General features: G+C 42.6%; 1 protein-coding gene across 5 annotated transcripts in view; it reads left to right on the top strand.

The window, feature by feature from the left end:
• The window catches only part of myo16 (myosin XVI), a 93,855-nt gene that overhangs the window by 66,212 nt on the left and 9,310 nt on the right, over positions 1-18,333 (top strand). For all 5 annotated transcript variants that reach the window (XR_011244331.1, XM_069533054.1, XM_069533056.1 and 2 more), the window contains exons 26-34: positions 5-85; positions 2,229-2,434; positions 9,620-9,722; positions 10,485-10,581; positions 10,680-10,953; positions 12,805-13,187; positions 13,303-14,559; positions 16,905-17,057; positions 17,693-17,778. Coding sequence is in view for 4 of the 5 variants with exons in the window: in XM_069533054.1 (XP_069389155.1) it covers positions 5-85; positions 2,229-2,434; positions 9,620-9,722; positions 10,485-10,581; positions 10,680-10,953; positions 12,805-13,187; positions 13,303-14,559; positions 16,905-17,057; positions 17,693-17,778 (2,640 nt within the window). In the remaining variant the exon portion in view is untranslated. The remainder of the gene's footprint in view (positions 1-4; positions 86-2,228; positions 2,435-9,619; positions 9,723-10,484; positions 10,582-10,679; positions 10,954-12,804; positions 13,188-13,302; positions 14,560-16,904; positions 17,058-17,692; positions 17,779-18,333) is intronic.

The following is an 18,333-nucleotide window of genomic DNA, read 5'->3' as shown; positions in this document are numbered from 1 at the left end:
TCAGATGTTGAAGAAGAAAGGCTCAAGCTCATTCCTCCAGCAACTGGAGCGATGTGGGCCCATCACAGTGGCCGTCCAGCTGAGGGTAAGAACCATTCTTTCATACATTTGTTCTCCCACAGTTCAGGTCAGATGTTGGGACACTAATTTACCAGTCGTTGTGAAGGTGTTTGTCTGTGTGTCAGCCCTGCAATTAATTTATGACCTAACGACATTGTACTCTGACTTTTGCCAAGTGCATGCTGGGACAGGCTTGAGCTCCTTCTGATATATGATATATAAACTGCAAAATAAAAAAACATGTTAAAAATAGCTGCGACTAATTCAGCTTTCAATTGACCAATTGTCTGGAGAACAAAGTTACTTATTTAAATAATTCCTGCTCAGAGGAATAGAGATTGTCTTTGTTTAAGCATCTGCTAACTGGACCTGTACCACATGTACAACATAGTTAGTCAATAGAACAATTGATCATTTTACTGATGAAAATCCAATGAAACCACCCTGGTCACTTTTCTTAATGTTTTTTATCTTATATTTCTTACACAGTGCACCTAAAACTGAAGATTATGTCCTCATTTTAAGCAATGATTGTCGTTGATGCATCCTGGCATACCCACCCCTTCGCTCCTCATAACACTGAACTTTATTCTTACTCAACAACAGAATACAGCCGTTTTAACAGTGCAACCCCAAGACCTGCTAAATGTACGATGATTTCATATCTATGTGAAGCAACAATAATATTTAGTTAGAGGAGAGCAGTTCAGTGTCTGCTAGTGACGCAAGGAGGCTAAAATGTGCTCAGAGAGGCAGTACCTTTGGTTTGAATGAAGCCAGTGTGTTTCACAATCAGAGTTGTGGGCTTGTGGTCGATGAGTCCCTCAGGGAATGGCAGGGAAGGAGAGAGTGGGCTGAAAAATGATGTTGTATCAAGCCGAACATGAAGCCCGCCACATGAATGAATGAACAATGAACAACAGCCACTGTGTGCCATGCACACGCATTTGTGTGCGCATGTTTGGAGGGAATGTGAATGCTGGTGGTGACGTTCAAAGATGAGAGATGAGGTGTAAGCATTGTACCTAAGGGTAGGCAGAGTGACGTCAGGTTGAGGAGTGTCAAAAACACAGACGTATGTGCATGTGTGTATGGTTTAGGGGTTAAACGATCACAAGTGGTAAGCTCTACCTACAAGTCATGTGAATACATTTGAACACTTAAAAAACAACAGCAGCTATGTAGCCTCCAAGTAAAACGGTGGCATTTAGGAAAATTATAAGTTTTCAGCTATCAGGTATAGCTCAACGACTGTAAGAAAACAGGAAAGGCACACACACACACACACACACACACACACACACACACACAAACACACACACAGACACACACCAATGCAAGGTTGCAGGTCCAATCACTCAGATCACATTTTGAGGTGGTCTGGACCGCAAATTCATAATGAACCAAAAATGTGTTATATTTGTGCCTGCCTGCAACTATATTGATCGACTCACTGATTTTCTATTTTTCTATTATTCTTTTTTAAAAATGTAATTAACATTAACAGAAATAATAATGAAGTCCCCCCTCTATCTAATTTACTCACACACACACACACTAACCCATCTGTCATATTCAGGCTAAAAACAACAAGACAATTGGTCCTTGAAACAGTCTCAGGAGTGATACCCTTTGCATAAAAGTGAAGTGATGTCCAACCACAAGTGGTAACTGTGGAGAGGTTTTCTAGTATCATGTGTGAACTGATGTACATAGAGCTGTCTGCTTGTGATCAGATCACCTAAACCGCCTCTAAAAGCCAGGTCAGAACCGGTCTGAACAGAGCCTGTGTGACCTTGAATGTGGCTTCTTTGAATTCAGGGCTTAAAGAAATCCTCCCTCACTCTCACACACTCAGAGAAAGAGCAAAGAGCTCTTTGTGTTTTCTTCCAGTGGAGAAACACACCCCCAAAAGTCGGACCACTTTGTCACAAACACAGCGTGATCTCACTCCAATCACTGTGGCTCGCAAATCAAGTTACGACATCAAAAGAAAGAGCCAGAGAGCCCTCCCTTTCACTCACTTACTGCACAAAAACAGTCACAGTGCTCTCCCAACCCAAACACTAATAAACATTGTTGACCAGGGCAAGTTATTCATTCTGTTTTTTGATTGTAAAGTTAACTGGTGCCTTTGACTGTATCCTCTTTCCTCTATCCTTTTTCAGAACTCGCTGTCAGAGATGATCAGTAAACTGCAGGCTTGCACTCCTCACTTTGTGGAGTGTGTGCGCCCCAATGCCTGTAGTCAGCCAGACAGTTTTGACAGCTTCCATGTGTCTACCCAGCTGCAGTACATTGGGGTGCTTGAGATGGTGCACATGATCCGTTATGGATACCCTGCCCGCTTGTCCTTCCCAGGCTTCCTCAGCAGGTCAGTGCCAGAGCAAGTTGTGTCATTAAAAATGCTGCAAAAGTCTGCAGTTCTATCTTTATATGTTGATCCATTCACCTCATGTCCTCTTCTTCTTTAAAGGAATGTTGAGGGCTGTTCTACTGTTCATTCTTCTCTTTCTATCTCATTCATAACAGTTGTTTGAATACGTCACACTCACAGACACTCTGATCTCTGCCATTTTATAAACTCCTGATCAAAAACACCTGCAAAGGTTAGAGGTTAGAGGTTAAAGCCCCAAAAAAGTACCAAAAACCCCCATGGAGCTGATTTGGGATGAACTTTACAGATGGTCAAAGCAATTGAAGCTACAGGTTTAACACATTTGTGGGAACTTCCATTGCAAGATGAAATTTTTCGGTTGCTGAATCAAACCTTTTTTTTATTATATTTGTTTCATTGGATCTCGCAACTCCTTGTTTTTAAATTCTCCAATTGGTTATTTGTTATATGATTTCAAAAATCGATTTACGTAAATCTTAAACAACATCTAAAAAAATCAATGTCTTCTATAGCCAATGGTTTATATAAAAGATTGAGCAGGAAACTGTCAGCATGTCCCTTCTCTACATCTGTAAATGGATAGAGGAACATATACTATGGAGGATAACACACTCAAATGCAGGCTGACACATTAACATTGACAAGTCACAGCAACCTAATTGTTAAAAGTACAATTTAACCTTGAATGGCATTTTTTAGAGTATTATAGGACTCCACTGCAGCTGATGAATGTCACTATCACATTTCCTGTGTCAGGCCGACCCACATTACCCAGTCGGTTGTGTGTAAGGTCACTATGTCCCACACTTAACCACTATCACTTCTTTCATACCTCTTACACCATGTTCCTGGCTTTCCTTGTCCTCCAGTTAATTCACTCCTAGCCCCCCCTCACAAGCCGTTTTGTTTTTGGTTGAGAAACAGAGAAAATGATGTGTATCTGTCACACCATCTCCCCTTATCTGCTTCACTTTCTCTCCCTCACTTTTAGTTTGCCTCACAGTTTGTGTCTTGGTCTTCCGATTCCGAGAAATTGTGGAATACTGAGAGGATTTAGCTCTCAGTCTCTCACTCTCTCTCAGCCCCCCCCCCTCTTTCTCTCTCTCTCAGCCCCTCTCTCTCTGTTTTTGAGGATAAAGGGATTAACACAAACATTCCTGCCAGATAATAAGAGAGGACAAAGCTGGTCACATGACCCCCCCTCCCAAAAAGTTTCCACTACTCTGCTGTAAACATCTTCACATCACACACACCGCACACACACACACACACACACACACACACACAAAACCCCAACATCCAGGCATCTCATCTTCTAGTTTTTAATTAAGAGAAAACAGGATGAATCAAAATCCCATATGGTATTATCACTAATACTAAGCATTGAATAGCTAGGTTTGTCTTAACTGTCAAAATTAAATTAGAGTCAATAAAGTATTTTAATGCTAGGGTAATTTGGCTCGAACTCTTATTTAATAAACTTTTGTAATCACATCCATGAACATGATCTGTAGCTAAGTCACGTCAGGTAGATTTTCATCGGCAATGGTGGTGAAGACGACAACTCCTATGATCCCACACTTCTTCGTGATGTCATCAAACTAAGTCTTTTGTTAGCCAGAGTGAAACATTGTACGTTTAAAGGGATACATAGTAAAGAAGGAAAGGCTGCTACCCAAGAACTGTACAGTGTATTGTGCAGATGGTAGTTGTGTGTACAGTTTATTGTTGTTGCAATCCACACATACATTTATTAATTTTTTTGCTCTAACTCAAAGTGAACGAGACAACCTGTGCAGAGAATTGAATCAGGAGAAATAGGCCCATGTCAAATGATGAAGTGGATCCAATAGATTGTAGAACCAAAACTCATTGTTAAAGCTGTAATTGAGAGATTCCTTTTAAGGCTTTAGTAAATGCTGTTTTTTTACAAACATTTGTATATCTGAAAATGTGTGTGTGTGAGTCTGTGAGTGGCTGTCATATATTTTTTAGGTGGCCATGTGTCGTGCCATAATCTGTGTGTGAGCAACGGGTGTGACCAGCTGATAACTGAGCATCACAAGAGCCAGCTGGTTGCCAAAAAAGGGAAACTTAACCGTTGCTGGACGGCATAAACCGGAGCATGTGAGGTCAATAGTCTGTGTTTATTTTCAGACACACAGTAGGTTCAAATTATTTTGGTTTTAACATCACTCTTGTCTGAAATTGCAGGCTGGCTTCCTGGACTCCGGTTACATATTTCCATTGTCCCTGTTGTTGTATCAGAGGTTGAATTCAAATGGTAGCAGTCCAGAGGTGGTTAAATCTGAAGGTGATAATAGATAGAAGTCAGTGTTTAGTGATGGGCAGAGGGAGCCATCATTTTTACAAACAAAGCTGAAACCTGCTCCAGCTGGTGCAGTGGGTCCATGTCTAAACCCCACCACGAGTGCCTCTTTGATTTATTCCTTCATGGCAGCTGTGTCTAGGGTGGAGAGGGGGCAGAGATGACTCAGAGGTGGACAGACAGTGTGATGGTAAGGTGGTTACTCATGTATTGCTAAGCACTTTCTACAGGATGAAACTAGAAGAAACTTGATGACACTTGATTTGCAGACAGGATTGGTGAGCTGTTGGTTGACTGGCAGGACAAGATTTGGAACTCAATGACACAGTATAGCTATGTGTCTAATTGGGCATGGCAAATTACTGGCCATCAAACCACTCCAGCATGAGACTTGCCATCTGGTATAAATGACCAAACACCGGGATCAGCACACTGGATAGCATTCAGAAAGAAAATCTTGCTTTATGTGATATCCTGTGTGTGTTTTAACCAGAGTGAGCAATTACTACTGATATTACATTCTCTCATTTAGCCTACCTCCATCATGGATTCCTTATGGCAATGCACAGCCGCTGCATCCTCATGTCTCATCCTTACACTGTATAAGACACATCTCCACCTCCCAGGATCCATGAATGAAGCCAGATTATCCTGCCATTATGCTCATTTGGGCCCAGTGTGCAAAGTAGTGATAGGTTGATGGATCCACGGAAGCAACATCCTGTTGATACACGCACTCGACACACACTAATGACATTATGGAGTTCTTATTATACTGAAAAAGTAAAAAACCAAACTTACTGGAAAATTATCTTTTGGACAAACATCATTGTGATACGAACTACCTTTTAGTTTGGTCCATGTCCCTTCCACTGACATGGAGACAGGATTTATGACCTTTACTGCAGCCAGCCACCAGGTGTCAATCAAGATACCTTGGCTTCACTTTTAGGGTGCAGTCATGTCGTCAATCTTGATATACAGTCTCTCGTTTCAACAGTTCAACTTAACTGTAGAAATAGAGATGTTCTTTTTCAACAAGCAGTCAGATGGTGTTTAGCATAAGTACTAACCATGAACAGCTAGCTTAGCCCCGCTGTCAGCACACAGTGCTCAAGAGGTCACATTCTCCCAATAAAGCCACAGGGTTTTAACTCTGAACAGAGCTTGACACAACGTGTCACCTTTCAGTTAATGGAAGGAGTTATTTCTTCCAGCCCTTGCACTGAGCTAAAATGACCCAGACCAGTGTGTCGACTTTACCCATAGAGATGAAACTGATATTAACACTCTCTTCTACCCCCTCGTAAAACAGCAAACAAACTGAGTCCTCAAAACTTAAAGTAACTTGATGTTGGGACTGGCAACTGTAATTTAATAACAGAATTTCAAATTATTATCCTGTTTATTACTGAAAAATGACTCATCCAGTGTTCATACAAATGGAGCTTTTTTGTGTGCGTATGTCTGACGTGAGTCCCTTTTGTACTGTTCATACATTAAGGCCGTGCTTAATTTAAATGGCTTCCACTCACAAAGGCCCCAGTCAGCCCAGCCCAACTGCCATTCATATCTTTCTCTTTTTCCTGCTCTGGTCTCAGCACAGACAGGACCAATGAATGAACACAGAGGAGCGAGCTGCTGCAGAGTGGGGGTGGACTTCACTGCTGTCCTCACAGAACTCTCTCTCACTCGATTTCTCACATGCTGTCTCTGATAAACCCGCCATTTTCTTTTGATTCTGTCATCTCTGTTCTTTCCTCCAGATCCCAATGTTTTCATATTCTTTCTTCCTCTCCCTCTTCATTTGGGTCTATATCATTCCCTTTTTTCCCTCTTCTCATGTACAAACACACTATCTCCATTTTGTTCTGTTTCTTATCCCCTTTATCTCTCTATTTGTCACTCTTTTTAAAACAGGCCCTGGCACTTCTCTAATCAAAATGACAGGCCAATAAATCAGCCATTAATCTCCAGGTTGCTATATTCTCATGAGCACAAACCCACCAGTGTATACACACAAATACAGCCATGCACTCTAGTACCATGCAGACCACTTCGCTAAGTCACAGAGGCCGCCTGCAGCGAATTACATTAGTGTCCTGGTAACCAGAATGATTTATGAGGAAATCTATTTTACTGTTGTTTTTATTTGTCTTTTATGATACACTATGTGTTTTGTGGCCAGGTTTATTTTCTAGCAATGTGTAAGGTCAAACGCTACCACTTGAACCTTGTTTCTGTTAATCCCAGCCCTCCATGTGCGTCGCTTCCCTCAATTCAACGTTTATTGTTAGAAAGTGGCTGCATGAAGCATCAGTATTCATAGAACATGTCATCAATGCAGCTCCCAAGCATATAGGTCATATTTCCTAAATGGCTACTTTCAAGCAGTCTTCATCATCTCCTTCCTCTCATGTATAAACACAGACACATTTGCGGACTATTAAGTTGCAGACCTGACCCCTGAGGGGATTTTCCATGACTGACCAAAGCCAATATTCTTTGAAGATATGGCAACTAAAAGTTTGTCCGATGGAGAAGAGCAGCGTCACAGATAAAATTAGTGGTTTAATTTCTAGTTGTTTTCCACATTACCTTTCTCACCTTAATGGTGCTCAATAACAGTGGTCACTGATGGCCCTTTGGTCACAGGGAAATCCATCAGCACCCTGCAGGCCTCCATTTCAACTCTTATCAAAGGGGTTATTTTACTTCTCTGACTCTACATGAAGCCCCCTTGGGTCTTGTAAAAGCAGGGACCATCGATGGTTTTCATATCCTCATAGGGAAGGTCATGGGTTTACAGAGTTCTTTTGTGTTTTATGGGCTCAGGGGGACAGCGTGTGTTGTCTGCAGGGCTGGTATTACCATACAGAGAGAGGGTTAGGGAGAGTTCAGACAGACCCCTCTCCTGCAAATCAAATACATCCCACATTCAACCACACTTACTTACTCACCAATGACAATACAGGTGGTTTATGCCCCCAGCCATCTGCTTGTTAAGTTAGTATCATCAGATGTGGGACATTATCAGCTGGCTCTACCCATCATTGCTAATAAAAGAGACACAGCCCTGACTGATAAAATGCACTGAGCACCTGACATTTTGGAGATTTGTTGGTTTATTACTTTTTATTATTTCTGAAAACAACAATGAGTTTTAAGATTAATGCTTATTAAAACTTAATGCATGAATACAATGTGACACCTGACTTCTTTGTGACTTCTTCATGATGTCACATTAGTGTTTCCCTTAAATTACCTCGACTGTAGTGGACTGCCATAGTCTCAATTGTCCCTTCAGAGTTTCATAGTGATAGGAAATGTTTATCACACAACATGCAAGACAACAACAAACAAAATGTTTTGCACCATTCCCTCATTGTAGGGCTGTGTGCTGCACTTTCTGCACCACTGTTCTCAGTGTGTAGTCAGGATTCAGCATCCACGCTGTATAGACTACTTTCATGCTCAAGGACAAGCATACAGTTCTCAACACTAGCCCTGCTATGTTAGGATTCTGTGTGCTGCCGCTGCGCATCGAAACCCCAATCCTGTGATTAGTGGACAACTCTCACCATCTCCTGAGCCACAGCTGCCCAATTAATATCGTAAAGGCATTTTTCACATTAGACATTTAGCTTGCTACAGCAATAAAAGCACAGGTGTGTGTATATAATGAACTTAACAACGGCTCAATTCTGCTCTGCTGCTTCCAGTTCAGGGTCCTGCTATTGTGTAGGCTGGGTCCCTGTCACACTGTCATGGTGTACTGGGACTTGTGAACATCGCAAAGCTAAAATGTTTGATGTGAAAAGATTCTCTTGTATTTACCATATACCTTGTGATTCCACCTTCATCTTAGGGTTGGGGTAGTTTAAATGAATAACTTAAAATCATAACTCATATTATCAGTTATATGTTCATGGATTATTTATAACACACTCACATCAGGATAACTACACTCAGCCAGTTTTGTTTTAATACCTCATTTTACTGACTTTAAATCTGAGAAAAATATGTTTTAATGTTCTTAAAATTCAATCTACAAAAGATTCAAGATTCAAGATGTTTATTTGTCATATACACAATAACAGACACAGCGGTGTATTATTGGGTAATGAAATTCTTATTTTGCAAATGCCCGACCAAAGAACTATGCTTACTAATATAAAAAGAAAAAAAAGAAGAAATATATATAAAATATGAAATATAAGATATAAAGTGCATATGCAATGCAAAATATATAAGTAGAATGAAAAATAAACATAATTAAAATAAAGAATAAGATAAAAGATGACCGATCAATGTGAAGTAGGACGGCAATTCAAACAATTTGCATAGGAGATGTAATGTGCAATGTCTTGTGCAAAATTGCAAATATAGAGGTAGATGGTGGTTATAGGGTTGACTATTTCCTTGTTGTTGGTCTTTTGTACAATTATGTTTTAATTTAAAAACTGTGTGGCGGTCAAGTCATCCAAGACCAGAAAGAACAGGGCTCATAACTGCACTTTGTAAGTAACAGGTTATGAAGCTGAGAATGTTTTTTTTTAATCTAACCACATGTTCGCTCGCTTTCTCTGTCTCCCCCACCATTCCAGTCACAAACAAACCCCTGTCTGCAGTTGACCATTCATAGCAATGGTTGCCCCGGGCAACTCCAATAGGAACAGATGCTGTGTGGTGGATCTGCTGTATGACCCCACTGACCTTTGAACCCATTGTTTCTGCAAAGAGGCGGTGTCACCTTGTCTCATCAAAATTTTAAGATTTAGCCCTGTGAGATATTTTGCAGTTCTGATGTTCTCTGTTTTTATTTGTTGTAGATATAAAGACCTCGTGATCCCAGCTTTGGCAGACAAGAAGAAATTGTCACCAGAGGAGAAATGTCGCACAGTTCTGCAGCAGTCCAAACTCCAGGGATGGCAGGTAGGGGCGTGTGTGTGTGCGTGTCCGTGTCTGTATATGTCTGTGTCCTGTGTCTTTTCAAGCCTCTATCAATAACAAAAGATTTGCCAAATTACTTAATCCCTGACCCTCTATTTGAAAGATCCCATGGAATCTTTGAGAGCTCGTTCCAGCTGTCCCACCTCATCATAATTCTTCTCACACACACACACGCACACACACACACACACACACACACACACACACACACACACAGAGCAGCATGGATCCCCCCCACCCCCTCTCTGTCCTGTCTGCCAGACTGCTGTTGTGTCTGAGAGTGTGACCCTACAGGTCACATCAGCTCCTGCCTCAAACAAATACACACTCTTCCAACAATGCCCTATAGCCACTTTTTCATACAGCTCTGCTTTAAACACACACACAGCCACACACCACACATGCAAGTAGAGTGTGTTGAATTGAATAGTCTCTGTCTGTGGAAGTATGTTACCCCCACACAGAGCTGTGCATCTGGTGAAGAGTGACCTGTGGGGTTTGTTTGCAGGATCAACAAACAAACCCCACACCATGCCCACACTCCACACCCACTTATTACCATTGCTACATCACAAGTCACACTGTTCGTAAGTCACACTCTTCTGAGGTTTCCAACAGAAAACATGCATCACAGGTCTGCTGGCTTCTCCCAGAGGCTTATTATAAATGGCAGTGTGGTGTGTTACAGTACTTTTGCGAACATATTTTATTGAATACTTATTTTGGTTTTGTGTGTGTGTGTAGATGGGCAGTAGTAAAGTATTTCTCAGATACTGGCAGGCAGACCAGCTTAACGATCGCTGCTACCAGATTCATAAAAAGATCATCACCTGTCAGCGAGGTAATTATCCCAAAATAATAAACCAACAACTAAGACGTTGTTCTCTATGTCTCTGACACCTCTGATGTCTCTAACTTGATCTCCTTGTCATGTCTCAGTGATGCGTGGCTGGCTGGCCAGGCAGCGGGTTCATCGCAGGCTGTCCTCACAGCAGAAAGAGGAGTGCAGTGTGCAGCGTTTCCTGCAGGGGGCAGAGGATATGGGGCTGCGAACTTATGACCAGTTGGTCATTCAAAATGCATCCGACATTGCACGAGAGAGCGACCGTTTGCGCTGCCACAGCAACGGCCTTCGCAACACCATTGGCAACAGTCCACCACTTGGTGAGAGGCCGGAGCCAGTGGGTAAAGAAGAGGATCAGCCTGTTAGGAGGTAAAATAGCAAACACCTTCACAATTTACACTCCTTCATTCAGTTATTAGAGGTTCAGAGATTACTTCCTCCCATAGTCCACTGACATGCATATTGGGGTTAGGTTTAATAGAGACTTAAAATTGAATGTTTTGTTTGTCTTATCTGTCAGCCCTGTGATACTATGGCAACCTTTCCAGGGTATAGTCCTGCGTATCGCTCAACATCTCAGCTGAGATTGGCTCCATCCCCCCATGACTCTTAAAAGATAAGCAGTATAGCTAAGGGATGGCTAGATGAGCAGTTTATCATTTTTATGATAAATGTTATTGTGTGTTGTATGGAAATTACACTTGCTACAGGTTACTTCACACTAATACAGCCAATCAAGACTGTGGTCACTCTGAAATAGGGCTTTTATCAATCTCTACAATGTCATTTTATAATACTAAATGGGATGAACTCATTGTGACTATAGCATCATTTAGCCTGCGAAATAACAAACAATCTGCAGTCAGCAGGATTTATGACTTTATGACGGTGAAAATGATTGTCTGTAAAAGTGTGTTGTTATTTATGTGTGTGCCTGCGTGGCATGTGTTTTCGTGATTAATGATGTCACTGTGTCCCTGTACACTGTAGGCTTTTAATTGCGGGTTTCATGATGGATAGCCAGATAATGATCTGCGTTATCAGATTGTATTAGTGTTGTGTTGCACCTATGGAACGCTATACTTATCTCCTCCTCACCTCATTCCGATATAACATATCAAGCCTGAAGAAAAGGGAAGACCACTGGAGGGCTGAGCTAGAAGGGTTTGAAAATCGAACTATTTAGAGGAAATGCTAAATGAAAAAAATTCAAATATGGTTTATGCATTTCAGCTCAAATAAACCTGTAAATGTGATGTATTTTTAGGCTTTCTATGGTTTTCTGTATAAACGTACCTTTCCATCTTGGCAGAGGAGGCACTATAATTAGTTTTGCTTGTCTGTTGAAAATACAGACTTTTCCCTTGAGAGCAAAAATAATAAGCTATAAATGTCAAAATAGTCAAATATAGGAATACAGAGGAAAGAAGAAAAAACATTATTTCATTTTATTAAGCAATGGCCACAATCAAAACACGAAAATGTGTAAAGTCCCACTGCAACAGCAAGAGAAATTAAAATACATTTTGATATATATTAAAACTTAAACCAATGGTTAACATAAGGTTAAAGCAATACAATCTGAGAGATAAAAAGGAAACATACACTCACATGATTTCTTTATCCTCTGTGTGTCCTTGTACAGCAGGAGAAAGGTGTGCATGCAGGCCGCTAACCGGAGCAGGGGTTTCATAGTAGCTGATATATAGAGGGGATTAATAGTCACATACACACTTCTGCACACTAACATACAAATGCACTCACATGGACACACACATTCACCCAAACTCAGCTAATTTCTCAGTAGGTTTTTAAAATGCCTTCCCCCATCACCTGCACACATGCTCAGCCACTCCCCGCCTACAATCATGGAACCAACAGATGGCTCACTCAGATTAGTGAAGGAAATATCAAACTGTTATCAAATTACTGCCAAGAGATTAGATTTGAAGCATAATCTCTTTGGTCTTTACTCTGAAATTGGCCTCCTTATCTCCTATTTGTATATTGAGTATGCTGCTAATGAAATGATTAATTAACTGAATTAGAGAATTATAATTACCTTGGAAGATGCTGTGCCTGTGGCTAAAGGTTTTGTGCTTCTTCAGTGAAATCGTGCACAAATTATGGAGACAATATAAATGAATATAAATTAAACATTATGAATTCAAAATGTGTAATTTAAACATGAATCCTGTTATTCCTTATACCCATTTTTAGGGTTTTAGAGAAAGGTGGGAAAGTCCAGGAGGGCCTCGTCAATGGGGGCAGTCGAGTCATTCGCCACTTTCGGTCCAGCTCAGTACCCATCCCCCTCGCCATGGAGATCATGGTCCATTCCTCTGCCAGTCCATCCATCAAACCACCTCTGCAGCAGGTCACTCATGCCAATGAGGAAGGGGCAGGCGGGGGGAGTCTCTCATCTCCCCGGAAGCAACCTCCTCCCAAACCAAAGAGGGACCCCAACACACGTCTGAGTGCATCTTATGAAGCCGTTAGTGCTGGGTTGATGATGGCAGCTAAAGAGTGCCCCACTCCAGAGGGCAACTGTTCACCAGCTGGAAGTCCCCCTAAATCCCAGCTGTCCCCCACAGACCCTGCAGGTATATCACCTCCTCTGGTCTTGAGACAATATGCCAGATGGTGTTTTTTCTGCCTCAGTGCTGCTGCTGTTGCTTTCTCTCAGTATTAAATTGATTTTTTTTCTAATTTCCTCAGCCTTGTCCAAGCCCCGCCCCCACAGTGATGACTACACAACCATGAGGAAGGTGCCACCCCCCAAACCAAAGCGCAGTCCCAACACTAAGCTGACGGGCTCGTACGAAGATATCAATGCTGTAGCACCCAGACTCAGCCAGCTGCGACCTGCTGATGTAAAGCTGGCCTTGCTGTCCCGTGGTGGTGGATTTGGAGGGTTTGGGGGATTGATGCAGAGAGCAGCCTCCATTGATGCGCCACAAGGGGTGGCACTGAGCCTGTACCAGGGTCATGATGAGGAGGATGTGTACATAGAAATGTTGGGCTCCCAGCAGCGGGCTCAGAGCCTCCAGGAGCCCCCTGACAGTCCAGAACAGGCTTCTGACTCAGAAGCTGTCTACGAGGAGATGAAGTATTTCCCTCCTGAAGATGGTGGACCTCTTGGCACTGTGGTTACCAAGGCAGCGAAACTGGAAGCTTTAGGCTTGGGCTTGGTGGGCTTAGGGACGTCTCCTCCTCAGAGTGGGGAGACTAAACGTGTGGCAGGAGGGGGGGCTGCTTCCATGGACATAGCTTACTCACACAGCACATCCAGTAGCATTGCTAACAAAGGTCAACATGGCAAAGATGGCAGCTGTGACATCCCCGCTCCCTTTCCCAACTTGCTCCCCCACCGTCCACCTCTCCTGGTGTTTCCCCCTTCCCCTGTCACCTGTTCGCCTGCTTCAGATGAGTCGCCCCTCACCCCACTAGAGGTAAAAAAGCTGCCAGTGTTTGAGACAAACCTGAACTACGCTACCGGCCCAGACAGCCCTCTGTCTCCTCAGTATGCCCGTCAAAGGGCTGACTCCTCCCCTAGCCTCACTGTCCTCATGCCAGACAAGAAGTCTACACCTCCACTCACCCCTCCACCTCCACCTCCTCCCCCCAGTGCCCCCCCTCCTCCCTACAGACCCCCTTCACACTTCCCCTTCCCTCCTGAGGCCAACTTCCTGTCTCTGACACGAGCAGCATCTGTCACTGGGAGCTCGGACTCTGCCAAAACGTCTTCACAAAGGGCAGGGGGGGAACCCCTGGGGAAGCCACCTCCTTACTCCCCAGTGAAGATGTCTCGTCCCGAACCTCGGAGAGCGCACTCGTGCTCCTCCTCCCCCCTGCTGTTTAACCCAGCTAATGGCAGACCCCTGACCAGCCCCCTGGATGAACTCAACACCCTGTTCAGCTCTGGACGCAGCCTACTGAGAAAGTCCACATCTGGCCGAAAAATGAGAGATGGAGGTTTGTCAATAATGCTCATAAACACAATTACACACATCTAAAACACTAGCTGAGAGAAGATTAAAGCTCATTAACATTTCTAGAATCTGAAATAAGCTTTTATTCTTCAATTTTTCTCCAGACATATTCATTGGTAAATGGTTGACCTACAGGATAATCTGAGTCAGATCAAGCCAAACCACAAACAAATATGTGAACCTATTTGTGCAGGAGTCCATGTGTCCATTATGTGTTTCATCTACTTTGATAATTTCATGATCAAATTCTCAGTTTGGTCTGTGCTAGATGATTTATTGTGTACTGAGTGATTACCTTCAGTACAACAGGAGGGGTGCAGGCCTGTTTGGTAGGTAAGTAATAACCCCTTGTATTTGTGTGTGGGTCCCTAACACATGTCCTCACATGAACTGAGATGCACCAGCATCCAAAAGCCTTCCTGATAAATCCCCTTTCTCCACATTGGGAACGCCTTACATTAATTCTGGTGTTGTAACCAGCCACCCTCTTTGGCCCACTTGAGGCTGCTCATTTGTTACCATCTCCAGTGCAGTGCCCTTTGGCTGCTGCAACTGAATTCTAGCATGTTAGCCAATGAGCTTAGCATCACACTGCACTGTAACAATAATGTAGCTGTGTTGTAGATTAGTTGCAATACATGCACAGCACATACAGACTCTGTGACACTGATGTAAAGGTTAACCTTTGCAAAAGGAGGGCAAACGTATTTGTCTCATATGATACACGAGATTAGTGGCTCCTCAGGTCAGAGGTTTTAAACCTTCCAGAAATTGCTTTGTGTTGTTATTACAGCAGTGAATTTCCAGTGGAAAGTCATTTTGAGAAAGTATAGGCGTCAGAGAAGGTAGAAACTGTGTTGTCCCTTTCTGAGTCTCTGTTTCCTTCAAGTGTATTAGTTGTGGCTGGGTAAATAATATATGAGCAGCAGCATGATGAGGATGAGCATCAAATATTTAACAGCTCACTCATGTTCTGATGAAAGGAGTGTGACTGCCCGGTAACAACTAACAGGACATCCTGGACAATTATCTAGGAGACGAGTTAGAAAAATTACAAACAAGTGAAAGTATTAGCGGCAGTTGTCAGTAATTAGTCATCTTTCCCGAGGCTTGTTGTTGTGGAGCTGCGTTATTTGTCTGAGAGACAGTTGTGTCATACTCCTATAATTGTAACAAGTTCAAAGGGCAGGTAGCTGAACTCCTTATAAGAGACGGTATGAAAGCAAGTGCACATGCTGACACATATGCCTCACATGATATCTTGCACTTGACTCTTCATCTGCACCTGGACCTGCGCAGGAAAAGCGCTGGCGTCACGGAAACAGTATGTGTGACACAGGAACCTGGGGCTGGAGTATTTTGAGTGGGCAAAGCAAAGGCGGTCCGCTTAGATCAGAACACACAGGGATGCCGATGGGCTTAACAGGATGGCCTACTTCCGTTCCCTCTCGGCTGTTTAATGACTGAGTGTGATACCTGACGCTGTGGGAGTGGCCAGGGGTTACAGTTGCTATCCCAGACATCTCTGTGAAGAGCAGCTGCCTCTCCTTCCTACCCCACCCACAGGGAATGAGAAAACCACAGGAATGCCAGGGGAAGAGGGCAGGTGGTCTTGACAGGGCAGGCTTCAGGAAATCACTGTCACGAGACATCTCGTGCACCAACATACAAAATGACTTAAATTTAATAAAAGACAAGTCCTGTCTCGTTGTAATAATAAATTCACAAATACTCACTTTAACTCACAAACATGTGACCCTTGCATCGGCTCTGTGTCTCTACCTGGACTCTTGTCCCACTCAAACACACACCTACCCCACTGGACCTAAAGTACAATTTGCTAGGTTTATATTTGGACAACTTATGACCGTGGGGGCACCAGGAGGCACACATTCTCAGTGTGGGACAGCAGCTGACGAATTCCCATTCACACTCCCACACACATACTGTTTGTAGCCACAGTCACTTACTCATTCAGTGTGTGGAGCATGTGAGCCCTGACGTGCAGAAGCAGGGGCAGAGGCAGGTCATGTGGAGTCACCTTCCCACCAGACAAAGTTTAAAGAACACATTTTAAAACACTAAGATCCTTCCTTGTACATCTACAAGGAAAGAGTGGGAGTAAGAAGAAAATACTTATTATTAATCGTAGTATTTTAGCGAAGCTGGAATCAATATTATGAGTTACAGCAAGAAGCTTCCTCCAATTCTTTGGGATTTGCTGAACTTCTCTAATGACTCTGCATGATGGAATCTAATGTCTGATGTGGACTGTAAATAGCATGCACTGACTTGTAGTGTGTTTTCTTCTGGTTATTTTCCTCCCAGGATTCAATTCTAATATCAATCTGCCAGGGAGGGAAGAATGTGGCTCTGCCCCCACCTCGCCATCCCTGCCGCTGCAGGACAGGAACGCCAACAACCACACTCCCCACTCCTCAAGCTCCGCCCCCGTAGAGAACGGCAACCAGATTTCCAACGGTAACAGCACAGGTTTTGTATATTTACAACACAGTATCACCGTTTTTCATAGCAATGACTTACTATATCGTTAAGGTAAACTGAGATCGAGGATGAAGTGGAGCCATTTAAATAGTAGACATTATATAGACATAGAGAATATCAGATTGAATGTATACTTAAATTACACCAAAATCATACAATGTACAGCTGAGCCTTAGTAAACAAAGACATATGCCTCATGTAGTGAGACAACAACAAATTTTACCCTTTCATATATATTATTACTTTTTCCTGAGAAACTCACAAACGTAGAAAAAGCCATGGCTAGAAAAAAAATCTTTGGTACGGAACCCAGTAATTTTACTCCAAGGAAAAATAATAAATTCCAGGCTCGTCTGTGTTCCTTTTTATTACAGCGAACATTTGTGCATTAGTCGGTGAGTTTTTTTAATTAACTTAAAATATATAAATACAATATAAATACTACAGATTGTCAGAATTAACATTTCCTTCTGCGTGAAGAAAGGATTTCAACCCCCCCTGCTACGTGTGTTTGAAAAATGAAGTCTCCTTCAGTCTGTACCTGTCAGTGTGTGGGAGGAATTCCAGTCAGATGCCTTCGCTTCATAGCATGCTTTTGATATTGTGTTCAGGGTCGCTGGAAGATGAGAGTCACAGCAAGTCAAACTCCTCCAGCTCCACCTCCATGCACAGACACATGGACAGTCATCACACCCAGGTAAACACACAATGATGGGGACTGAGCTTGTTTCAGATGATTTATGCTGATGGCAACAAAGAGCTTTTTTTTTTTCATTGTAACCCTATATTCTAAGACCTTATGTAACCCTGGGACATTCTGTTTAAAATTTCAAATGTGAGTGGTGTGTACATACACATGCCTACACACTTACACCCAAACAAACACAGTTACAGCACAACCACATCAGGCCTGTATATTGTTTTGGGTTTCTTGACATTTTGAGTGGACCGGAAAGTGGCCCCCATTGAATAACACGTATCACTCATGACATGTGAGCTTTCTCTGGCTTTGCAGACAGGTGTACTGTTACAGGGTTGAATTTACTGAATTTACACACACACACACTCTCAGGAACACGTACACGCACAGCTTCATTATATGGGATTGAAAACAGTGGAAACCACCTTGAACAAAAGAGCCTTTTGCAAACTGAGACTTACTACTAACCTGGCAGACACATGTTTCTTAAAAAGCTTAAATAATTAAAATAAAAGAGACACATGGGCCTTATCTGCCTTATCACACTTACAA

The sequence above is a fragment of the Paralichthys olivaceus genome, chromosome 10 (genome assembly GCF_024713975.1).
Source record: "Paralichthys olivaceus isolate ysfri-2021 chromosome 10, ASM2471397v2, whole genome shotgun sequence".
NCBI classification, from domain to species: domain Eukaryota; kingdom Metazoa; phylum Chordata; class Actinopteri; order Pleuronectiformes; family Paralichthyidae; genus Paralichthys; species Paralichthys olivaceus.
The sequence above is the reverse complement of the archived record's forward strand: the minus strand, read 5'-3'. Positions and strand labels throughout refer to the sequence as shown.